This window comes from Vicugna pacos, chromosome 23 (assembly GCF_048564905.1).
Source record: "Vicugna pacos chromosome 23, VicPac4, whole genome shotgun sequence".
NCBI classification, from domain to species: Eukaryota; Metazoa; Chordata; class Mammalia; order Artiodactyla; family Camelidae; genus Vicugna; species Vicugna pacos.
Window position 1 is genome coordinate 12,804,342 of NC_133009.1, and position 25,391 is coordinate 12,829,732.

At 37.3% G+C, this 25,391-nt stretch overlaps 1 protein-coding gene and 1 non-coding gene across 5 annotated transcripts in view; one reads left to right on the plus strand and one right to left on the minus strand.

The window, feature by feature from the left end:
* The window catches only part of DTL (denticleless E3 ubiquitin protein ligase homolog), a 41,801-nt gene extending 23,425 nt beyond the window's left edge, over window positions 1-18,376 (plus strand). For 2 of the 4 annotated variants that reach the window (XM_006198749.4, XM_072948498.1), the window contains exons 11-15: window positions 906-1,018; window positions 6,527-6,616; window positions 9,115-9,250; window positions 15,442-16,274; window positions 18,041-18,376. In XM_006198749.4, coding sequence (XP_006198811.1) covers window positions 906-1,018; window positions 6,527-6,616; window positions 9,115-9,250; window positions 15,442-16,274; window positions 18,041-18,139 — 1,271 coding nt within the window. In that variant the 3' untranslated portion in view covers window positions 18,140-18,376. The remainder of the gene's footprint in view (window positions 1-905; window positions 1,019-6,526; window positions 6,617-9,114; window positions 9,251-15,441; window positions 16,275-18,040) is intronic. The other 2 variants (XM_031690013.2, XM_031690012.2) reach the window with 2 other exon arrangements.
* Window positions 18,377-21,972: 3,596 nt separating this feature from the next.
* On the minus strand, window positions 21,973-22,076 carry LOC116285283 (U6 spliceosomal RNA). The gene has a single exon (XR_004194947.1). It is a non-coding gene; the product is annotated as a U6 spliceosomal RNA (small nuclear RNA).
* Between the last annotated feature and the right edge of the window lie 3,315 nt (window positions 22,077-25,391).

Below are 25,391 nucleotides of genomic sequence, written 5' to 3' on the forward strand. Positions count from 1 at the left end.
GAAGTCTGAACCTAACCTAGTTGGAGTATCTTACAAATGAATGTACAATGTAACCCCAACGGCCACTTCTACTCTTCAGGCTATTTAAAATGCTGGATTAAAAAGATACCCGCATCTCAAATAAGCTATCTTAAATCTTAACTTAACAACAAGTTTTTGAAGACCTCTGTTCAAAGCATTATAGGGTCTAGTGAGGAAAGAATAAGATACAAAATTTATCCTCAAGAGGTCTGAAGTCTTAAGAGGAAGAAAGACTAATGTATAATGCAATGGAAAAAACCTAGCCTGGGGTGAGGAGAGAGGGTCTAATAAAAGCATTTTACTAAAAGATTGGACACTGGCTCCATTCTTGTCCTGTAAGAATATCTTCACTTTCTTTCTTTTTTTTTTTTAATTGAGGTATAGTTGTTTTACAATGTTGTGTTAGTTTCTGGTGTACAACACAGTGAATCAGTTATACATGTATATTTTTCATATTCTTTTCCATTATAGTTTATTACAAGATACTGAATGTAGTTCCCTGTGCTATATAGTAGGACCTTGTTGTTTATCTATTTTGTATATAGTGGTTTGTATCTGCTAATCCCAAACTCCTAATTTGTCCCTCCCACCCTTCCCCTTTGGTAACCTCTTTGGTAAGAATATCACTTTCTCCACTATAGCCAGCTCCATACCAAGTATTTGGGCTCGGATCGTGATATTGGGTCTAATGTAAAGCCTCTTTCTAGGATTTCCTTTAATTTTCTGCCAAGGTCCAGTTCTTTTTTATTTGGTGACTATAAATTGACCATCTGCTACAGTAATTAATACACTCATAAAATTTGTTATAACATGTATACTGCCTGCATTTATTTGAAAACTAGAAATAACAAGAACCAAGAAATTTGATTTTGTTCTTCTTGCAGTGGCTGTCTTCAATGGACATCAGAACTCTACCTTTTATGTTAAATCCAGTATTAGTCCAGATGACCAATTTTTAGTCAGTGGCTCAAGTGATGAAGCTGCCTACATCTGGAAGGTAAGTTAGAAAATTTTCCCTACAAAGATGAGATTTAAATATTCTTGCAAATATTTCTTCTGTCTAAGAAGAGGTAAGCTTAATATAAACACAAACTTTAGCTTTTCTATATCAGATGTTCAGTAAAAATTACTTCTTATCTCCTAATCTAGCCAAATCCTCATTCAGGTTGTCACAGAATATATCATACTTTAATGGTCAGAGCTTCTCAGAAATTGGCAATCCATATCCTCCAACAGTTCTACAGATTATCAGGAAGTGGAGAATTCAGAAGACTGGAAAGAACCTTAAATATTTTGTCTTACTTCCTAGAAAAACTTGCTGTACTGCCTTCTGCCCTGTTTTCAAACTCTCACTCAAAATGTAGTATTTTGATCCTAGAACCCTACACCCAGGTCACCCATAGAGCCTTGCACAAAACACTCACTCAGAAATATTTGTCTAATAATTGTATTCTTTACTCTCCTGTAAGGGGCCAATCTTCAGGCAACTAAAGTAGATGTGGCTGCTTTATCAGTTTTGTATATATTTAATAGCATTGTTTACTCATTTATTTATTTTATAGATTTCTCGTTTCTACACAAATTGTATCTATATGTGTTTTACTTTTTAAGCAAACAGTGGTTCTAAAGTGACCACTATAGGCTAAGAAATTTAAAGATGTCCATTTGAGGTCCAGTGGGGAAAACTAAAATATTATACAAGTGGCATTTGCTGACCACTGAAAAATGGCTCTTGTGGAATAATAAATTATAGAAATGTCTGTGAGCTCAGAGAAAGAAGAGCATTAAGGCATTGTTTTCCTAGGGCTAGAAACTAATTATCTTCTAGATTGCCCTATAATTTCATAAATGTCCTTGACATTGGTGAATTGAATGATCAGAGTTCATACAGTTTGCATTTTAGAGTCACGTCTAAAACTGTATAGACCCATGGGTTCAATATCATCAAATCCCTTCTCAGGAGAAAGCTATTATTCTTAGTCCTGCCAACCTCTGGGAAGTCATATCTTCAGTGTAGGACAGGGATAGATCCTGTCAGATATGAAGCATAATTCTTCAGCTTAATTTCATCTGGTCCTGGAGAAGGTACTAAAAAATGATATCTCTGTATACCTAGAGTTGCAAAAATGCAACACTGCCTTATAAAAAGGTTTTAATAATAATATCCTAGATGGTCACAAGATGGAGGTATAGTTCTATCCAAGATGCTTTTGTGTTGACTTTTTCTACAAGCAGATTTCTTTTATTTGCTTTATTTTTAAATGAAAATTGACTTATGAAATACACACATGAGACCCCCATCTTGTGATAAGAGTCTTTACTAGCTTATTGTCTATAAAATTCTTCTGACTTGAACTTTAAACTTCATGTGACTAGCACTAGTGTTTCTGTCTTACAGTTTAAATTTTGAGTTTCAAATTTGGTCTTTTCCTTATATTTATTATTTTTTGTTTTTCCCTTTCTCCTTCCCTCATTGTCTCACCTACCTTTCTTTCTCTACTTTGGTTCCCAACTTAGCTAAAGGGTTTTATTTCTACCAAGGTCTGTATCATTTTAAGTTTCTTTCTTGAAAAAAAAAAAAAATTCAGACAGTACCAAAAACCGTAATAAAGGATTATGGGGGGGAAAACCTTATGTACTGGTCATTTTTAATCATTTAAAATAAGTTTAATTGTATATACATAATTATATATGTAATTATACATTGTGTGTGTATGTGTGTGTGTGTGTGTAGTTTCATTGCCAGATCTTAAAGCTCCTCCCTAGCTCTCTTCTCTAGTACGAAGGCCTTTGTTTTGTTGTTTCAGGAAATAAGGGTTGGGGGGTGGTTTCTCTCTTTAAAGACAGGCAGTAAAGATACTTGGCTGTTTGTTAGTAACCCATTTTCAGACATCCAGTCAGTGGCTATCACACACATGGGTGACCCTTTCTGAATTCTAGGCTGGGTCACATGTCGGTGCTGAATGATGTGGTTCAGACATGATGTTCTCCTGCCTGTCCACACATAACTGAGTGTGCAGGTTCTGATATTACAGATCCTGGCAAACTTACTGCTCCTAAAATTGAATTTGCCTAGTGAGATGGCTCAGTTTCTCTTTTCTATGATCAGAAAAGGGGGGAGGGGTGTAGTATAAAAACAAGTCCACATAAACTGAGTATTCAGTCTCTCACGTCAGAATTCCCTCAGGTATTAGGATTTTCCTATGCCCCAAAAGCCCATGGGCACAAGAAAACAGAGTTAAAGAAGGTAGTTTTAGATCTCAAGACAGAAGAGAATAGCCTTTTAATTCTCACCACTGCCCAGCAAAGAGGAGACATAATACAATTAGACTTTCTGACACTGAGGCCCAAGATTTAAAAATAAAAAGATTTAATATTATGAGTTGTTTTTTTTTAAAGTTTCCTACCCCTTGTCCTGCCCTCACCCCAACCCCTCCCCTTCCCTGGTTCATTTCTGATATAGCCACTGAATAGTATTGAAGTGGTTATAAATAAACTGATTTGGCACCGTCATTCTACCGCTGACTGGCGAAACATTGAGCCTGACACTTTAGGAAGTGTAAATGATCTCATGGCAGAAATGAAGATTAGGTTTGGTTTCTAACTGGGCAGAGTAAGGAGATTTTTTGAGGAAAGGTGCTGATCTTTTTTCATGTTCAAGTATACAAAATGTTATATGAGGTCTGCAGATTAGAGCCTGTTACTTCTAAAGTACCTTCATAGTTCTGGGAGTTTTAACTTTGGAATTTTTCATGCCTTGAGTTAGTCTTTATTCTATAACAACTAGAATTTGTAAGAGAGGACAATTTTCTCTGTTTTGACCATTCCCAGGATGCACAGATGTAAATGTCTCTTGGACTTCACAGTCTCCTCTTCCTATTTAAGAATAGAGAGAGGCTTTTAAAAAACGCAATCATGTAATTATGACGATGTTTTTATAATAACAAAGTGACAATAAATAAAAACTTATTTGATTAAAAACAAAGGATTTAAAAGTCACTTGGATTTCATTAGAAGACATTAATTTTCTTTGAGGTAGACACCAAGAAGGTAACGATACTAGGATAGTCGTCAACTGTGAAAACATTTGTTACTAATGTTCATAAAAACTTGTTGGACATTAGTTCTCATTTCAGCCTACAACATGCCCTTCCCTCCACTTTTTTTTATTGAGATAGAATTTGTATAATATAAAATTCACCATTGTAGTCATTTTAAAGTGTAGAATTCAGTGATTTTTTTAGTATAATCACAGTATTGTGCAACCATCCCCACTATCTCATTCTCAAACATTTTCATCACTCCAAAAAAGAAATCTTTTACCCTTTAAAAGTCGCTCTCCATTCTGTCCTGCCCCCAGCTTCTGACAACCACTAGCCTATGTTCTGTCTCTATGGGTTTGCCTATTCTGAATATGTCCTATAAATGGAATCATACAGTATATGACCTTTTATGTCTGACTTTGCTTTCACTTAAAGTTTTCAAGGTTCATCCATGTTGTGCATGTATCAATATTTCATTCCTCTTTATGACTGAATGATCCATTGTGTGGACAGACCTCATTTATTCATCGGTCGACAGACATTTAAATTATTCCACTTTTTGGCTTTATGAGTAAAACTAATATGAACATTCGATTACAAGTTTTTGTTTGAACATATGTTTTCAATTCCCCTGGGAGTGCATACCTAAGAGTAGAATTGCTGGGTCATATGGTAATTAATTCTATGTTTAACTTTTTGAGGAACCTTCCCCTCACTTTCAGTGCTATGTAAAGTGCCTGGCTCATGGTAATCATTTAGTAAATGTTAACTTTTATTGTTACTGTTATTACTCCTGTCTTATAGAATTGTAAAAAGTTTTTCCAACAGGTCCTTTGTTTTTTCCTCTTAAATCCTATGGATAAATGCAGAAATGTGCATACATTCTATTGGTGGTTGTTTGGTTTTTCCCTGACATTTATTTTAATCTTTGGTATAGATATTCAGGTTCTTCTGGATATTGTAATACCTGAGAAACTGAGGAAGGGCAGTATCATGAAATGAAAAGCTAGCAGCAGCAAGCAAGTAAACCAATGGAGTAAAGTAATGTGTTCTTACCAGGGAGGGTCAGGAGGACATGAGGATTTCCTCTTCCTTTTCACTTGCTGCTACCAGTCTTCCTTGGGCCCTGGGTAAAGAGGAACTTAATGGGCTGGGGCCGTTGAGACTTTCTGTGACTACTGAGATAGTTAGTGTCTACCTTGAAAGTCTTTTCTAAAATACGCTATCTTGTGGGAGAACGAGTTCTTGTTCTCTGTGGCACTGTAAGAGTAGGAAGTAAGTGAGATCCTTTCGGACCTCAGGAAAAAGCCTTCTTTTTTGTTACACTTTAATTAACTCAGCAAGACTAATTAGATTCTGTTCTTTGTCTTCTTTGGCTCTTTGAGTCATTGCATATGTGCCATTTAACCCAAGAGAGGAGTAGTAATAGTAGAATTGGACAACCTTATGAATCAGGGGATCGAATCTCTTGACTACAATCTGAGGACTCTACTAAGCTTAGTCATTCTCACAGATATTCTTTCCAGAGTGCCTCCACTTCCTTCATACAAATGAGTAATGATTCAGAGCCTCAGGAAAATGAAAAGAGAGTAATTTCTATTTTTCAAACACACGTGCTAATAATAGTTATGTGAGTTTGTACTTCATGCTGTACTCATTAATTCCATGGCCTATGACAGGGATTGACAGCTCTTGAATGACTCAGCTGTCAAATGCATATCATAAATGGCATCCAATGAAGGGAAAAATATGATTCTTCATCACATGCGTAGTACTGCACAATGTGAGCCTTCTTTATACATTAAAATGTGGTAGTACTTACTTGAAAACTCTAAGATTTCTTTAAGCAAATGAACTAAAATTAAACTTTAGAGGAAATTTTTTTCTTCCCCAAAAAGTATACCAAAGTGCCATGTAAAATATAGCTTATGCCCCTTCAAAATGAAGGCGTATAACTTAGAACTTCAGTAAAAATCAGTGAATCTTCATTTGGAAGAAAGATTGTCCTCTTGTCCCAAGAGATCTATTAGCATATCTCAGGTATCTTCAGGATTTAGTTAGCACAGTGTTCCTGAAGGTAGCCGACTAGAGAAGATCTAAATGTCTAGGCTCTACCTGAAGTGCACTGCCTAGCAGCTAAGCCTCATCCTTTCAGTCTTGAATTTTAGCCAAAATATGTATACCTAAGTAGTCCTAATTTGAAACAAGACCTGACCTGGTATCTAAGCTCATATCGTTTACTTATTTTGGCTATTTTCTTTCTGTTCTCTCAGATTAATCACAGAAATACTTTCATTGCCCATTGAGACCCTTTTTCTGAACAATAACTAGGCATGTCTAGGGGCTTTTGGTAACAACCCTAAAGCTCTCTAAGGCACAGATGGGGAGCAGTTCAATGCCTCTATCTGGGAGACCTAACACTGCTCTGCTGACTTGCTTGTTTCTTTTTGATGGTGCAATAGGTCTCCACACCCTGGCATCCTCCTACTGTGCTCCTGGGTCATTCTCAAGAGGTCACATCTGTGTGCTGGTGTCCATCAGACTTCACAAAGGTTTGTAAGCTAATCTCTGTAGTTGATTTTAAAAGCAGATCACAGATTTGTAGGTTTTCCCAAAGTTAGCTTGAGAGTTATATAAACTTTTACATTTAAATAGACATTTAAAAACCCTAGAGGCCACCCAGGATCTATACCATTATTAATCACACATAGTCTATTTTTTTCTTCCAGTAGAGAACCTGCATTAATGCCCTTAGGAATAAGGATGGATTTCTTGGTTCCCTGAAGTCATTCCTTTCCTAAACATAGAATTAAGTTTTTAACGTTATTAAAATTTCATCTTAAAATTGAAGGTAAAAAGGAAATGTTAGGTGACAACTCATCTTTCTAATGTTCTACATATTAGCAATGGTGGTGTATTAAAGGTAACATCTTGATTGTTCTTCACAGTCCAGTTTGGGTTTTCACATGCCTGAAAAGTTTACTGTGAAGTCTTAACGTGTTAGGTTATTTGTGGCTAAACTACGTAAGAAGTAACTCCAAAGTGTTTTAGACTCTCTGGAAAGAAGACAGTATGCTCACAAAATTTGTTTAGTAATGATATTTAAAAGCAAGTAAACAGAAAACCTGAAACGTAGAACTCCCAGAAACAAACAAACACCACATATATGTAAGGGGTTTCACCCTCCCAGCGCTGACTACCTAACTCTTTGGGTTATTCTGGGTTTGCAGGACATGTCCCTCCCTTGGAGATCTCCTTTTCACCTGTGACGTTTTGAAGTTTTGTTGCCTGTTGTTCCCATCTGTTTTTTTATCTTCCGGAATCTTCTCATTGTCTGATTTACTCATGGCATCCCTGCTTGCTTTCTAGTACTGCTTTTTTAGTACTCCTGTGGATTCTTTTTATTTCTACATCCCTATATAACCATTTCTGTGTGAGCTTCATGATAGACCTTTTTTTGAAATCACTGCTTTAATCACCAATAATTACATCCCAATGACATTTTTCCTGTAGGATTTCATGTAATTTCCAGTGAAATATCTGCTTTTAATGTGGAATTTGTATCTTCATAGAACTAAGATGGGTTTTAAAAAATTATTTAGTTAATTATGTCATCTTTTTCCATTCATCATATATCGTCCTTATCTCTGTACACAGAAAAGACACAAAAGAAATGGCAGAGCTATTTACGTGTACTAGTTTAACGACCACCTTTTTAAAAAGTTCAGTTGGGGAGAGTATAGCTTAGTGGTAGAGCGCATGCTTAGTCATGGGTTCGATCTCCAGTACCTCTGTTAAAGAAAAATAATAATGATACTAAGTAAAATAAATAAGTATTACCTCCCTCCCCCAAACAAAAGTTCTTTAAAATGATTTTGTCCCTAGCCTGTAGTTAAGAAGGTAAAACACCACTTTAAAAAAAAAAATAGACTTTGAAATTGGAAAAACTTCGATTTAAAGTCTAGTTCTGCCACTTAATTGTGGAGACCTTGGACAAATAACTTTCTTCCCATTTTGTAGATGAGGTTATTTGAGTATAAGGCTTTTTATACTGTGAGAATTAAATAAGATAAAGAATTAAATCTTCAGACACTCAGACTTAGTTGCTCAGTAAATAATAACTTGTTAATAGACTATAGAGTAACTGGGGATTCCAGGCATTTCTTGCTGAGCAGTTAAATATTTGTGTCTTCTTTTGGCCTCCCAGTAAGGAAAGGAAAAAGCTGCCAGTCTCTTGGGGGCCAAGACTTAAGAGAACGTGTGTTCTTTTTTTCTTTCTCTTTAGTGACTGAAATAGAGAAATTATATAAACAAATGCTGGGGAACAGCTCTGGTACCAGTGGCCAATTGCCACAAGCTCTTCAAGCTGGACTTTCTCTGCCATAAAAGGCTTGAGACCAAGATCAGGAACGGTCAGATATTTTTAAAGGGGCAAAGGTTATTTTTAACTTCTTTCAGCCTAGTGAACTTGTTGTTTTCCCAGATTGCTCCTTTACCTATCTGAAAAAGAATCTTAAAGGAATGGCTTCATTCTACTTGTCATAGCATACTAGAGTCATGGACTAAGTCTAATCTTAGAAATGACCCCATTACTTTAGCAATAAGCCAGAACTTGCAGAATTCAGAAGAAAGTCATAGAAATTGAATGTCAGTGACATACACTGATTGATCATTTAAAAGAAAGAGTGAAAATGACATCTTAATTATAAGTTTCATAGTTACATAGAGGGTGGTAAAGATAAGGACTTGCCCACCTTCTTCAGAATAAAATGAACCTGGTTTTGTAGTAGAGCTTTAGGTTAGGTAAGAAATGACTGGTCACAAAAGACATACCAGCAGAATGTATATAAGTAAGGAACTAAAGAATCCACTTCTTTGGAAATCTGGAATGATTCCTGAAAGCAAGAAATGAAAGTATGTGACCTTTCAGATAACATTTTCTATATCTTGTTATATCAGACAGACTAATTCTCTAGACATGAGCCCTACTTTTTACTTTGTTATGAGCCTTTGATTGAAACTTATTAACTCCCTTCCTGGTTCTCATTAGATTGCTACCTGCTCTGATGACAATACACTGAAAGTCTGGCGCTTAAATAGAGGATTAGAGGAGAAATCAGGAGGAGATAAACTCTCCATAGTGGGCTGGGCCTCTCAGAAGAAAAGAGAAGCAAGAGCCGACCTAGGTAAGGATCCCATGCATTTTTCTAAGTTTTTTATAGTTTGGTTGGTTTCTGCAGTGCAGAGTGATGAGCTGGATTCTATGATCTTATTTTAGTATATTTTTAAAGGAAAGCACCATCTTGTTGACATTCATTCTTTTTAATAAATATTTTCTGAACACTACTATGTTTATCATCTACACAAGGCACTGGAATATGTTGGTAGATTTATTTTTTAGATATTTATTGACCATCTACTTTGTGCTGGGCACTGTTCTAAGTTGCTGGAGACTCTGCAATAAACAAAAGAATCAAAATGCCAAAGATGTGAATAAAATTTACATATTAGTGTGAGAGGCAATAATCAAGTTAAAGAAGTAAAATTTGTCAGATAACAATATGTACTCAGGGAAAAAGGAAAACAGAAACAGGAGAATAGCAAAGCATGCTGTTAAAATTTTAAATTAGGTGCCCAGGGAGGCCTCAATGAAAAGATGGCATTTGAGTAAAGAAAGTGAAGTAGTAAGCCTTGTGGATATTTTAGAGGATGTTCTAGGCAAGCAAAACAGCAAATGCAAAGGCCCGGAAGCAGGAGCAGGCCTGACATATTTCCTGTTCCTCAAAGTGGCTAATGTTGCCGCTAAAGCAGGCAACAGAGAGGGAGGGGAATAGTGGAAAAATAAAGTTCTTGTACAATTTTGGCTTTTATTCTCTGACAAAAAGCTGTTGGAGGGTTTTGAATAGAAGAGTATTATGATCTGACTTTTCTTAACTTGATCATTCTAATTCCTGTATTGGAAACAAACCGTAAAGAGATCAGGATAAAATCTGGAAGCTAATTTAAAAATTCATTGACATAATCTGGGAAGCAATGATGGTGACTTGGACCAGAGTGGTAGCAGAGGATATGATGGAAGTCTTCAGACTCTGGATATATTTACATGATAGAGCCAACAGAACATGCTGTAGGATCAGATGCGGGATGCGAGGGAGTTATCAAGGATAACTTCAGAGTTTTGGGCTTGAGAAGCTAGGAGAATGGAGTTGCCATTGACCTATATAGGAATCACTGCAGGAGGAGATTTGGGTTTCAACTATAGTAATTAGAAGGTAGAAATACAGGCACAGTGAAGACAGGTGGATATATGGGATGGTCAGAACTTCTGGAAGTTCCCATCTGTTCTGATAGCTTCTATTTTCTTAGATAGGAATCAAGATCATCAACTGAGAATAAGGGTGAGAGAAGGAGGTGGTAGAAATCTGAGGAAAGATAATAAAGTCTGCAATAGCCATGTAGAGAATAGAAGAGTAAATGGACCAGGGAAATATGACTGTTGGGCAGAAAGAGTCAGCCTGGGGCTAGCACTCATTATTTGAAAGTGAGCAGTCAGCATGGTGTCTGTCTGCTGCATAGGTACAGGTACACTGTCAGTGGATAGTTGATTTTAACCAGGGAGGCGGTTTAAATCCACAAGAATGATGAAGTGAGCGGAGGGCTGAGGGAGTTAAGCATATAGATAAAACTGGGTAAGGAGGGGAGTGTGGGTATAGTAGGGCTGGGAGTAAAAGTGGTAAGATCAATGAATTGAGGATCCCCTGGGGATGAAGGATTGTTGGAATGGGAGTGCTAAGGGGGCTGAGAAAATAGGTGGTGGTTGAAATTGAGATAATGGAGGATTTGCAGGTATTGGTAATAAGAAGATCAAGGAATATGTGGCTTAAGTGAGTGAAAGGACAAGGCTATTGTAGAAGAAGGAGATCAAGAAACTGAGAAACCAAGGTATTGGAGAGATCATGAATGTGCATTTTGTAATAACTGGGATTTGGTGGGGATGGTATTAAAGAGAGTGCCAGTGAACCAAGAACAAAAGTCTAAGCACTGAACCAGCCAAAGGGGACCCAGGTGTTACCAATAGATATACAGTAATAAGCTTGAAATTCAAACTTAAACATTCATTTTATGTTAGCCATCAAGGCCTAAGGTAACGGAGAGTTGAAAATGAGAGAATATATGCTCATTTTTCTGATAACCTACTTAGTCTCTTACAAGATGCTGTAACCAGAACTGAACTCCAGAGGGGTCTTTTACTCAAAGGCTGCTTCTATAAAGTCTTTAATGCCTTTATTTTTTGTTTCTACTTTCTTAAAAAAAAATTAAGTGTTAATCTTTTAATAGTAGTCATCTAGCTCTACAGGGCTAAGTAAGGTAAACAGCAGTCTCCAGAATCCCTGCCCCACAGTTCCCCTTTCCAGGGGTAACCACTTTCAAATCTTTTAGCTGATTCTTTGATACGTATGTCTTTATCTCTAAATAATATTTGTGTATTTCTATTTCTTTTGGGATGTTTTTGCAATTTTCAGCATTATCTTTTGACTTCTTACTCTGTGAGATAAACATTTAGCTCTTTCCTGCGTCCCCTTGCTGGCAGTTGACTGATTATTAGTAAGCTCTCTAGATTCCTCAAAGGAACTGACTTTCAAGAAGCCTTCAGGACAGTAACCCAGTCTGTGCTACCGTGTCCTCAGATCTCATGCAGTGCTTGGTCCATAAGAGTTGATGACTCACTCTTCTGACACACTGTTCAGAGAAAAGAGCAAATTGCAGAATGCACGTGTGTGTATATAATCATTGTGGGTTTTTTTAAGGTATGATACACATAAATGTGTGTGTGCTAATAGGCACATAGAAAATTATGGAATACACAGGAGCATAAGAGTGAAATGAGAAGGTTGAGAAGAGGACCTTTTAGCACATGAAAAGGTGTTCAGTATCACTAATTATCAGAGAAATGAAAATCAGAACTACAATGAGGTATCCCCTCACACCAATCAGACTGGCCATCATTAAAAAGTCCACAAACAATAAATGCAGGAGACAGTGTGGGAAGAAAAGGAACCTTCTTACACTGTTGGTGGGAATGTAATTTGGTGCAGCTGCTATGGAGGACTATGGAGATTCCTTAAAAAAAACTAAAAATGGAGTTACCATATGATCCAGAAATCCCACTCCTGGGAATATGTCTGGAGAAAACTAATTCAAAAAGATACATGCACTTCAGTGTTCATAGCAGCACTGTTTACAATAGCCAAGACAATGGAAGCAAGCTAAATGTCCGACAGATGATTGGATAAAGAAGTTGTGGTATATTTATGTAATGAAATACAGCCATAAAAAATAAAATGATGCCATTTTCAGCAACATGGATGGACCTAGAGATTATCATACTAAGTGAAGTAAGTCAGAGAAAGACAAATATCATATGACGTCACTTATATGTGGAAATATTGACACAAATGAACTTATTTACAAAACAGAAACAGACTCACAGACATAGAAAACAAACTTATGATTACCAAAGGAGAAAGGAGGGGAGGGATGAATTAGGAGTTTGGGATTAGCAGATGCAAACTACTGTACACAGAATAAATAAACAACAAGATCCTACTGTATAGCACAGGGAACTATATTCAATATCTTATAATAACCTATAATGAAAAAGAATATGAAAAAATATGTATATATATAACTGAATCACTACTCTGTACACCAGAAACTAACACAACATTGTATATCAACTACACTTCAATTAAAAAAGAAAGAGGACCTTTTACTTTTCACCTTATTTCCTTCTGTAACTGTTTGGATTTTTTTTTTTACCATGAACATTTATTACTTTTATAACTGAATTACTGTTAGAGAGTGAGAGAATTTGACAAATAATTTGACAATTTGACAATCCTGAAGGAAGAGGAAATGCCCCAACTTTCCACCACATCAGATCTCACGCTGACCTTTAGTAAACACTTCAAATATCTGCCACTTAAATATCAGAAACATATATTTGCTTTGTCCCTGGCCCAACTTTTCCTTCTCCCTGGATCCTGCCTTAGAATCTGCATATTGTAAGATGCATACCACTTTAGGACTTTCTGCCCTGAACATCTCTTCAGCCTACTTTAATGGAACCATTGACTTAGGGGCTGTGGAGTGACCATGGACCTGAACTGAAGTGAAGCACATGTGAAGTTGCTTTCCTCTGAAATAATAACTAATCAGGCTCTAGTTCTAGAGTGTGAGAACCACCAGCAGTCGCTCTGCGGACAGGTCCTAATCACTAACCCCTCTTCTAGACCACATTATGACGAAATGGGGTTTTCCAGTAGTGGTTTTTGCTGAAGGAGCAATATCATGTTGACCATTTCTAAACATATAGTTGATGAAAAAAGTTTAGGAAAAAGTCAATTTGTAGAACTTCTCTGTCTTGAGGCAAGGCTGCTTGAGTAGGGAAAAGCAAAGTGTAAAATGTACAGGGTAACTAAATGACTGAAATTAGTCCTTTTTTGTTTCCTTTGGTTAACTTGAAATTAGTATTTTCTTTTTTTTAATTGAAGTATAGTCAGTTTGCAGTGTTGTGTCAATTTCTGGTATACAGCACAATGTTTTAGTTATACATGTACATATATATTCCTTTTTTTAATTAAAGTACAGTTTATATTCTTTATCATCATAGGTTAATACAAGATATTAAATATAGTTCCCTGTGCTATACACAAGAAATTTAGTGCTTATTTATATACAGTAGTTAGTATCTGTAAATCTGGAACTCCCAATTTATCCCTTCCTCTACCATTTCCCCCCTGGTAACCAAAGATTTGTTTCCTATGTCTGAGTCTGTTTCTGGTTTGTAAATAAGTTCATTTGTGTCTTTTTTTTTAAGATTCCACATATTAGTGATATCATACAGTATTTTTCTTTCTCTTTCTGTCTTACTTTACTTAGTATGATGATCTCCAGGTCCATCCGTGTTGCTGCAAATGGCATTTTTTATGGCTGGGTAGTATTCCATTGTATAAATATACCACATCTTCTTTATCCAGTCATCTGTCAATGGCAATTTAGGTTGTTTCCATGTCTTGGCTATTGTAAATAGTGCTGCTGTGAACATTGGGGTGCATGTATCTTTTTGAATAAGAGCTTCCTCCGGAAATATGCCCAGGAGTGAGATTGCTGGATCATATGGTAAATCTATGAAGTTAGTACTTGTCAATTTTTATTCTAGCTAAAAGAAAGATGTTAGCCCATCCAAAATTTAGTTGCATATAAATGCAGTTTAGTAATTAAGCAATTCGAATTAAATATCAGAGTTATAATTCAAACACTTGGTGAATGAGAAATAAATAAGTGCCCTTTCCTTGTTATTTGAAGACAGGAACACTATTTCAGAAATCTGAAAATCTCCGAAGGAAAGTGAGAAAACATAGTGTTGTCTCTGTTCAGGTCCAAGGGAGAAGAAGCATGAAGTTTATAGGAATTTGCCTGAAGTACTTGTCATTGCCTATAAACAAGGGACAGGACACATAGAGAAGAGTTCTGACCACTATTTGATTTGCTTTACAGAGAGCAAGCATTGAGTTTCTGAAATGTTCTTTGGAATTCTTTGGCTTGTGGAAAATTGTAAATTGTAAATTAAAGTGGAAAGCCACATGAGTGAGGCCTGATAACCCTAATAAGTACTGATGGAATTACTTCTCATGGAGATTTAAAACTATCTCCATTTAATAGATATGGAAACTGAGGCAGAGGGGGTGAAAGGTTGTACTCAAGTCACTTAATAGGTGATTTTGCCAGCTTCTGGACCTGTGTACTCCTCACCGTACAGTGCCACTCTGTCCTAGCATTACTCAAAAATATATACTGGATGCTAATGGCAACTCTCATGAAAACAAAATATCATTAACCTGAATGCCTTACTGTTACTGTAGAATACTTTGTAGCTATTAAAAATTATAAATATATAATTTTGTAATTAATATGAGAAATATTCATGATATGTTAAGCAGGTTACTATTATATTTTGTATATTATGGTCTCATTTTTGTGTAGAAAATATTTGAGCTGTATTATATCACATGCACAGGTATAGAAAAAACACTAAAAGTAGTTCACCTGGATACTTTAAAATTTTTCTTCTTTTAATTTTTCTGTATTTTCTAGATTTTTATAGGTATGTGTTTTACAACAGGGTGTTTGGGAGGCTGGAAGTTGGGAAAGGGGAAGGGGAATGCTAAAAGGATAAGAATCAAGTGATTCAGGTGATCTACTCACTAGGAAATCAACCCCTAGAAGATTAAGTTAGCTATAATTTTCCTTAATAAGAATTCAGGGATTTTCTGTGGATTTCACTTCTGATTTCCATGACCCTCTTCTTTTTCAGTAACAGTGACAAGTAGCCAGAGTACTCCTGCCAAAGCCCCCAGAGTAAAGAGCAGTCCGTCCGTTTCCTCCCCGTCATCAGCAGCTTGTGCTCCAAGCTGTGCTGGAGACCTCCCTCTTCCTTCAAATACTCCTACATTCTCTCTTAAAACCCCTCCTGCCAAGACCCGGTCTCCCATCAGCAGAAGAGGCTCCGTGTCCTCTGTCTCTCCCAAGCCACCCTCATCCTTCAAGATGTCCATTAGAAACTGGATGACCCAAGCACCTTCCTTGTCACCACCCATCACTCCACCTGCTTCTGAGAACAAGATCACATCTCCAAGAAAAGCTCTCATACCTGTGAGCCTGAAATCATCCCAAGCAGTGGCTTGTTCTGAGTCTAGAAATAGAGTAAAGAGGAGGCTAGACTCGAGTTGTCTGGAGAATGTGAAACAGAAGTGTGTGAAGAGTTGCAGCTGTGTGACTGAGCTTGATGACCCTGTTGAAAAGCTCCATTTAGATCTGTGCTGCCTTGCCGGTAACCAGGAAGACCTTGGTAAGGACTCTCTAGGTCCTACCAAACCAGGCAAGATTGAAGGAGCTAGTATGAATGTCTCAGAGCCTCCTTCTCCTGCCAGTCCTTATGCTTCAGAAGGCTGTGGAACGCTACCTCTTCCTTTGGGGTCTTGTGGAGAAGGCTCTGAAGTGGTAGGCAAAGAGAATAGCTCCCCAGAGAATAAAAACTGGTTATTGGCCATGGCAGCCAAACGAAAGGCTGAGAATTCATCTCCACGAAGTCCACCATCCCAAACTCCCAACTCCAGGAGACAGAGCGGAAAGACCTCTCCAGGCCCGGTAAGTTGGCAGTGGTAGGAAGATGCATTTTCTAACTTGACAGGGGCAGACACAGATCTCTTCTCAGAAGTCAGAATGCTTTTTTTTTTTTTTGTGGATCTATTTATTCTTACGATTTCCAGATTTAGTAAATAAAAATACAAGACAAATATTGCATGGGACATATTTATACCAAAAAGTTACTTGTTATTTGAAATTCAAATGTAACTGGTTATGTTCTGTATGTTTTCTGGCAACCCTATTTAGTCCCATTAAAATCCCTTCTGTCAAGGTCCATACCCTTCAGCCCTGTTGCCTGATTCATCAAAGCCTTCTTCATCCTCCAGGATGATTTTTCAAAAGTATCTTCCCTCTCCTTTGTTTTATATTATCGCCTCCCCCACCACATCCCCTTGCTTTTTAAAAATTTCCCGCACAACCTCTTTTCATAGACAAAGCTGTAGTTCATGGGCAAGTTCCCAGCATCCATAAATAGATTTTCAACTTGTAATTATAGTTTATGATTTTTTAAATAAAGCAAAATTTAGATACTTATAAAGAAATTTAAGTGTAGAATCTTTCTAGATTTTTATGATTATTTTCCCCAATCTTTTATGATCATCTTGCTCATAGCAATGTTTTTGGCAACTTACCTGTTTCTGCATTTTTTTAAACATTTAGCTTAGTTTTACTTATCTTTTTAGGACTCATTTACGTTAGATAATTGCAAAAACAGATATTTCTGGCAGAAATAGCTTTGTGAACTGGAAAAGCAAGTGACTCATAATGGTGGGGGCAGAAGTAGCTGTGAGCATTGGGTGAGCTATGGGCATCAGTCAAAGGGAATAGAAAGCTTCTGCTACTTAGTTTGCAAGTTGAGTGGGAGGTGGGTTAAGGAAGTTTCTCCTGTAGTTCATAGTAGCTCTTTCTCTGTATTAGGGAAAAGGTGGAAGAATGATTGAAACCCATTCCAGGAATCGTGATCAGCAACATCTGCCCTTTTAAAGGGCAGAAGCTAGATAACCTTAGGCCAGTGTAGTAAGTGTTCATATCCTCCTCCTACTGTCATGAAACCTATCCTATAATTTTAGGAAAGATAAACTAGAAATATTTTAAAGATTGCTTTAAACACAAACTTGCAAGATGTTGGTACAGAATATTAAAAAAAAATGAGTCTTTCTTTTCTTCTCTCAAAATTATCACTATAGGTGATCTTTGCCCATAGCCAAAATTCCTGTTTTTTTCAGGGGAGCTGGTCCAAGCTATATGCTAGGAGAAAAGTAATTTCAATAAAAAATTGTTTTCACTAATGTGTACATATAAAAATAGTGTACTTTTAAAAATAGTGTGCTGGTCCAAGATATTTCTGGTTTATAGTTTCAATCTTTGTAGCTAAAGTTTCTTTAAAAGAATTTGTTTTTCTTGATGTTCATATTGATATTGTGGACTTCAGAAGACGGTAGTGTCTCCATTTGAGTATCTATCGCATTTGTAAATTTGGGAGAGTCACTCTGTATTTCAAAGAGAATGGTCATTGTAACCTCTCTGATTCCTATTAGGAGGCTGAACTGGTACATATTTTCTGTTCACTTGAAATGTCTGTGCCTTCCTTCCTTGCTGCCTTAAATTTTTCTATATTTAATACAAATCAACCAAAAGAGACATTGCTTTCAAAGTATTTTTAGACTGAAATCTGGCTGACTAAATACCCTTTAATGATAAGGTGCTGAGGTAACAACTGAATTCCGTCTTAGAAAATCTCTGAAATCTAAACTTTCTTCTTCTAGGTCACCATTACTCCCAGCTCCATGCGGAAAATCTGTACATACTTCCATAGAAAGCCGCAGGATGACTACTGTAGTCCAGAACAGTCAACAGAATTGTAGATTCTAACCTAAGTGAGTTAACTGAACTTTGGCCCACTGAAACAAGATTAAAAAGTACAACAGAGTGATTCTGTAACTCTGGTCTTTAAAAAAGCTGCCATTTTTTCATTTTTAGAGAAAATCCTTTCAACTCCAAAACGTACCTAGTCTGGTTCTACTACCACGGTGTGCCACGAGCAGCTTCCTTGGGATGAGTGCTGTGTTTAAATTTCATAAAGTAAGTGTGTCACTCTGTAACATTTTGAGTAGTCTTTACTTTTTAACTTATGCATCTTCTGTACAATAATGACATCCCAGCTCAGAGGCAAAAAACAAGACTTGTCTCTTGTTACTCTGAGACTTTCTGTGCACCGTGAAAAGTATCTGCTGGCCACAACAGGAGGCCTGTCTGTGAAGGCCAACTGCTGAAGAAGACCCTGGGTCTGTGCCGCCTCCAACAAATACAGTTTCATTTAAAATATATATAACCTTTTCACTACATTTTTGTGGGGGTTTTTAAGTATGTGGTAAAATGGAATGTTTAGATAAGTCCATTACTATTGAATGAGTGTTAAAATGCAATCTCTTAAGTTAAAATCATCTTTATTTTAAAAGCAGTGATAAATACCATGTCTTTGGAGAAAATAGGAGAACAACACTAGAAACCTTTGTCTTTTTTCCCCGCAAATATATCTCCCATGTGAGATCTAAGGTCCCCATATTTTTACCAAGCAATCCACTACTGTTTCTAATCCAACACTGTGTTCTAGAAGAGATCATGATTTTTGCCATTTATTAGAGTAAGATGGTTATAAAATCAGTAGTCATACACTAAAGCTGGGGATTGAAGCCAGTCCTCAGTTCTCTAAGGGCTGCAACTTTTAAAAAAAATTAAGTTATCAGATTTTAAGAAAAAGTAATGATTTCTTATTGACATTTTTATAAAAGTAGGTCTGAACTGAAAGCCCAGATTAAAAAATAAACCTTGTCTTTAACTTGATTTGGGGGATTCTCTTCATTTCCATAAAAAACAATAATCCAGTAGAGTCGAGTCAAAAAGCCATGCGATTTTCTCCAGATATTTGAGAGAGTATATAGACTGACTCTAAGTTAATAATGTGCAAAGTGTCTTGAATATCCCTTATTGATCAACATAAAATGAACCGTTGTTTTATATTTTAGCCCTTTGGAACCTCATAGAAACAAGGTCCATGTGTTAGGTATGTACTGTGTCCTTGGAAGGGAGTCTCCTAGTCATGAAACGCGATTCATTTTATCCAGATCCCTAAGGACTGAGTAGACTTTATTCGTGTTTTTAGTGTAATTTTAAAGTCTATTCTTAATGATAACCCTTTAATTCCTTTGATTCTTATAAATTAAGCTGTAACAACCAGAACTGCGTAGGTCAGTTAAGCATGGGTCCTCCTGGTTTTATCCAAGGAGAAAACTAGATAAAGGGGAGCCATAGAATTGCTGTTTTCAACACAAAATCTGCCACAGCATTAACGGAATATTTAGGAATTCTACTTATATTTGATGTTTGATTTTTGAGTGTATGACTATGGGAAGGTGTTATTTATGATCAATACCTGCCAGTAATGCTCTCTCTGATTTGAAAGCCAGTGGGGAAAAGATCATGAAAAAGAGAACTAAACATGATTTTCTTCCCGGCACATCTCCTGACAGTTCTACTGAGTGAAATTGGGGGTAAAGGTGGCTGTCAGAAACTGTGCTGAGAGTCTACAGGGTGTAACATTCCCACTTGGAAAACTAGTACTTCAAATGGGTGCCAAAGGTCAAATGTAATGAGATAATAATTATCCCTGCTCGTGTGAGTGTCAGACTTTGAGCTGCTCCTGAATAATAAAGCCCTTTAGCCTTATCTGGTGTTCTTTTCTGAGCTTTCTGCATTACCCTAGAAGCAGAGAACACGAGAGAACTGTAGTAGTAATCAAGAATCCCTTCTCCTTGTTCACTGAATAAAATTTGTTTATTCCCAAAGATATGATTTAGTTCAGACTGAAAGAGTTTTAATAAAATACATCTTGCCTGATCAGACCTTGAGCGTTTAAGATGGCTTGGATTACTTGATAAAGGAGGGTGGAGTGATGTAGTTCTTTTTCTAAACAAGTATTTCCAGCCCAAGCTTTTCCATTTGAATGTACTCCAAGCACTATTGCTACAAAGCTGTGTTAGAGTTTCCTTTTGGTTGTTTCAACAGCCCTTGATTTACTTTTCTGAGGGTTGACTAATTAGTCCTTTAAAATGTCTCTTAACCTAGGCTGCACATTTAACTGATGATAAATCAAAACCATGTATAGTTATCGCTGTTGGGGTGTCAGGAGGCAGGTCAGCCCACTATTTCCTATCCCCAGCCTTAATAACTTAAAACTTCACTAAGACTTTTGGGACACCCTGTATAGGAGGCATTTTTTTTAAAACCTCAACTCTGCAATATGGATGTCTAAAGATAACTTTTTAAAAAATGTGTGTGTTGTGTGAATTGCTTTAACCCACAGCTTAAAATTAGCCTACAGCCATGATCCTGGATAGGCTACATATCAATTTAACATATGCCTTTTTGAGAGCCTATCAAAGCAGACACACTGTTGCTCTTAGACCTGTTTTTCTGCTTTTCCTAGTCCAAGAAGAACTGGACTTCCTCTCACTGTTTGTAAAGCAAAAGCCAAGCAGTTTACAGATGTGTGTCACAAGAGAGACTGGGTGAAAATGTCGTACTAGAGAGACTGAGTTATTGTCCTCACTGTGGCAGTTAAGCTCCGGTGGTTTCTGCCTAATTCTACAAAGGGCTGCGTGCAGACCCAGGTGACCTCTGGCTTGTCAAATCGCACTGCTGCTCATATAGGTCTTCACAGGAGGTTTTTTTGCCTGCCCTTGGTGTGGATCACCATGCATCTCGGATTAACTAGTTACTCATTAAATTCTTAGGAATTATGGAAAAACCTGCACTCTGCATTAGCTCTGTAGAGATTAGTTGGGAGTTATAGGCAGGCCAAATACAGCATTTTGTTGGACATGGGGTGAGTCTAATACTTAATTACATCTGATGCCAGGAATACAAGCTCAGCTTGTTATGAGACCCACTTTGTTGTCTAAAGTGGTAGAAAAACCTATTTTATTTCTGAGCTACATTTGAGTGCACACTAAAAAGTATAAGGGGTGTTAAGGAATGACGTAAGGTAAAGTCACTTTAAAAATTATTAAGCAGCTTGTTTGGAGCAGAACGCCTACAGCAAGTATGTACAATACAAGTGAGGGGTCTTATATTAAAGCATAAGCTTATTCCATCCCCAGAGCTCATCCTTCCCACTTCCCTGCTAAGCCAGAAAAGGGGACTTCAAGGACATCTAACCAGGTTCTTTACTTTGAATTTCAAAGGTTTAATATTCCATTTATACCCTGTTTCTCTTTAATTTCCTTAACTTGCCACATGCCCTTTCCCGTTTTGACATTCTAAATAATTCAAGCCATTTTGTGGAATATGAATAACATATTTCAAATGCCTTTGATTGGAAGGCATTCAGTTCAGTCAACAGTTACTTATTCATCACCTGGGTGCCAAGCCCAGTGTGAGCCACCTGGTCTGCAGAGTTCTTCCTTTATTTTCGGTTGTCAAAAGAGTCACTTTATGGCACTTCAGTAGACTAAAGTCAGCATTTGAGGGAAAAATTTTCAAGATCAGATTTTCAAGTCCTCTGAGTGAAGTTGTTCTGAGCAGCTATGACATAGCAAGTGCTGTGTATATGCAGACTCCTCCAGAAACTTCCTTCAACTGCTACTTAAAGCACCTTTAACTTTTCAAAGTAAAATGCTTTTTTTTCATGCTTTTTTTTTAAAATATGCAGTGCTTCACGAATTTGTGTGTCATCCTTACACAGGGACCATGCTGGTCTCTGTATTGTTCCAATTTCAGTATATGTGCTTCTGAAGTGAGCACTCATGCATGTTTTATAGTCTTTACAACATTATAAATAACACTTAAAAACATGATCTCTAGACCCAGACTGCCTCGCTTTGAATTTCAGCCCTAGCTGTATGACCTTGGGCAAGTTCCTAAGCCTCTCTGAATCAGCTTCCATGGGATGGTGTGGTAATTACATGTATAGCCTTTAGGATAGTGCCTAACAGCACATAAAAGCAAATATTTATTGAACAATTACTGTTAGCTATTATTCTCATAAGGCAGGGTGGACAGGAGTTGTTAACTATTTGATAAATGAACATAAAGGTTTAAGTAACTTCAGTTCTTCTGACTCATTCATTTTTCCTACTACATTTGTGATCCTCAAATTTACGGGAACTAAATCAGAATCACCTGGGAAGCGTTTTTGGTTGTTTTTGATTTTGTTTTCTAATGTTGCCTGGGCCTCCCAGTCCTAGCACTTTTCAAAAGGAGCAAATAATCCTCTGGAAAAAAAATCTCCATTTCCCCAGGAGTTTAAGATTCATGACTCCCACCAGGCACACATGAGAATTACAGAGGTTATTTCATACAGTCAGTGTTTAAAGAGGCTAGAGTTTATAAATCTATCCTAGACTCTTAAGCAAGCCAAAGACTTTGCTCACACAAAGCCCACCCTCCCACTTCCTGGCCGCGGCCCCCCAGCTCCGCTACATTGTTTAAGATGTGTGTGTTCACCTTTGGGGAGGAAGCTGCAGCTGGTGGGCCTTTAGAGCCAAGTCTTAATCGCTTGTTAGGCTATTGTGTTCCCTGGCCAGCGAGTAGGCAAATAAGAGGTGAAGTTCAAAACAGGCCATGCTGCTCTACTGGTAGCTCTGACTGTTTAAGAATCTCAGAGTCAAACATTTGGTTGAGGAGGTTTCTTTTCTCTCACTTAATAAGAGTCTTCCCTGGGCTTCTTTTCGGTGCTGGTAGTACTTATTGCCATTATCACATTGGTGCCAAATACTGGCTGTGAAAGTTTGACATTTTGGTGGACAAACCCAACGCTGGGGTTTCAGTTGGCATCTGGGTACCAAATTGTGCTGCCACTGCTGCTATTCAAGACCCTGGTTTCCAATTTACGAGAACTTATAGAATTTGGCATTCTCTTATTAGGAGCTGGCATCTGTCCCTTGGCAAACAGTCTACCATGCTGGACCTCTTCATGGGTTTGTTCCAAATTTATCAATTTAAATGAAGCTATTAAGGGCTGATTTTTTTCTTCTGTTAATAACCTTACTTTTAAATCAGAGTCTAAAAATGATTATGCAAATGGGCCCTTCCCTAATATGTTACCAGATAATATATATTATTGAAACAACAAACTATAAATAAACCATGTGACCTTGCTGTGTTGACGTGAAGTTAGCAAATACCATCATAATACATTACCTGAAAATCATTCAGCACCAGTATTTTTCTCTTTTTAACTTCTCTTCCATCTTTTCCCCACCCCCTACAGTACATACCAACACAATTTTCTAAGAATTACTTTAAAAGAAGCATAATAGGAGGATTTATTGTTATTGAAGTATAGAGGTACAGGAACTGAAAAATTAAAATCCAGTAGGCATTGTTGCTTCTGTAATGAGTCGACAGTTGACCCAAAAGTTAATGTCAAGTTGGAAATGCTGCTTCCATAAAAGCCTTATTGGATTTAGATAGTTTTATGTGGGAGTAAGACTCAGAGTCCAAAAATCAATGTCTTCACAAAGGGGTTAATTAGCAGACAAGTTGAAATGAATATTAATAACTTCTGGGTGAGGAAGAGAATGGTTATGAACATTTCTCAGCTCCCTAATCAGGTAATGAGGTATTAGCCTTTAAGTGTGGCAACTGTAATTACCCGGTTTTGGAAAACTACCTCCTAAAACCAAGGAATGTTAAGCAACAACGTTGGGAATTACATATGGAGTGCCTGCAGGGCCAGGACAATTAGAATGTGGTTTTTTGATGATTAGGAATGGTTTCTGTTCCAGCCAACTCTCCTGTACAACAAATTGCACAAAGAGAGGATGCTGTTTAGAGTAACTTGTTGTTACCCTGTGGTGTCCTCGTGCCTTCCTGTTTACTTTGCCAGTATTTCTAATCCCACTCACATTCTCCTTTCTCATGTTATTTTGGCAAGCTGAATAGTGCATGAAGCCAGGGTTGTGAGTTTGATTCCCAAATGGGTCTATTCACTTCACTCTGTTCTGTGGCCAGAGGCAGCATCTCACATGCCTCCCCTAGCCAGCCATCCCACAAGGAGGGGTGCAGTGTTTAGGCTCAGTATAAACAAACCCGTAGTATGTATCTTCACTACACACATCCTGAAGGCATTCTGAATGCCTGTCTTTCCTCAGTTCGCCCTGTCTGAAGACCAAGTTGATAAACTTCTTTTGATCAAACTTAGATTATTTCATGTAACATGCCCGATAACCCAGTAAGTGGGTGTAATTGTTATCCACACTTTGACATCGACATTTAGATGGAAACTAACACAAAAGAAGTTCAGTAACTTGCCCAAGACACACAGCGAACAAGTGGCAGCTTGTAGACGGTCTGACTCAAGAGCCCACAGTACTAATGCCCATACCTCACAGAAAGATATCTGTCCCTGGTCCTCTATTGATTAAATACATGCTTTCCATTGTGTACACATTCAAAAGAACTCTTAAAATACTCCAAATACATTCCCTACTTGAGTAATAAAAAGTCTACTCCTTGAGGGTGGAAACCATTCTTAACTATAGGAGAAAGGTAATACATAGATCTAGAAACTTGAACCAATACTGATTAACATTTTAAGAACACAAGAAAGCTGGCGAATAGGATCAAAAGCTAGAAAAATGAAAACAAAGACACAGAAGTTAGAATTCTTTAGGAAAGAAAAAGTGAAGAAAGGCTTACCCACAAATACAAGGGTGAGAGTGAAGGATGAAGATGAGGATACACATAGTCTATGACCCAACAATCCCACTCCTGTGCTCTGGGGAAGCTCACATGCACTGGGCACATGTACAAGGATGTTCCAGCAGCATTGTTAACACTGGCCATGGGCTGGAAACAACCCAAGTGTCCACGGTAGAATGGATAAACTGGGATACTCAGAACACTATATAATCATGAAATTAAAAAACAAACTAGCTACACATGACAATGAATAAATGTTAGAATGTTGAGCAAAAGAAGCAAGGAACAAAGGAATGCATACAATATGATTCCTTTCAAACCAATGGTTAACAAACAGGCAATACTGAATTAGTGTTTGAGGGATACATATACGGATAATAAAGGCAAAACAGATGATTATTACAATAAATCAAG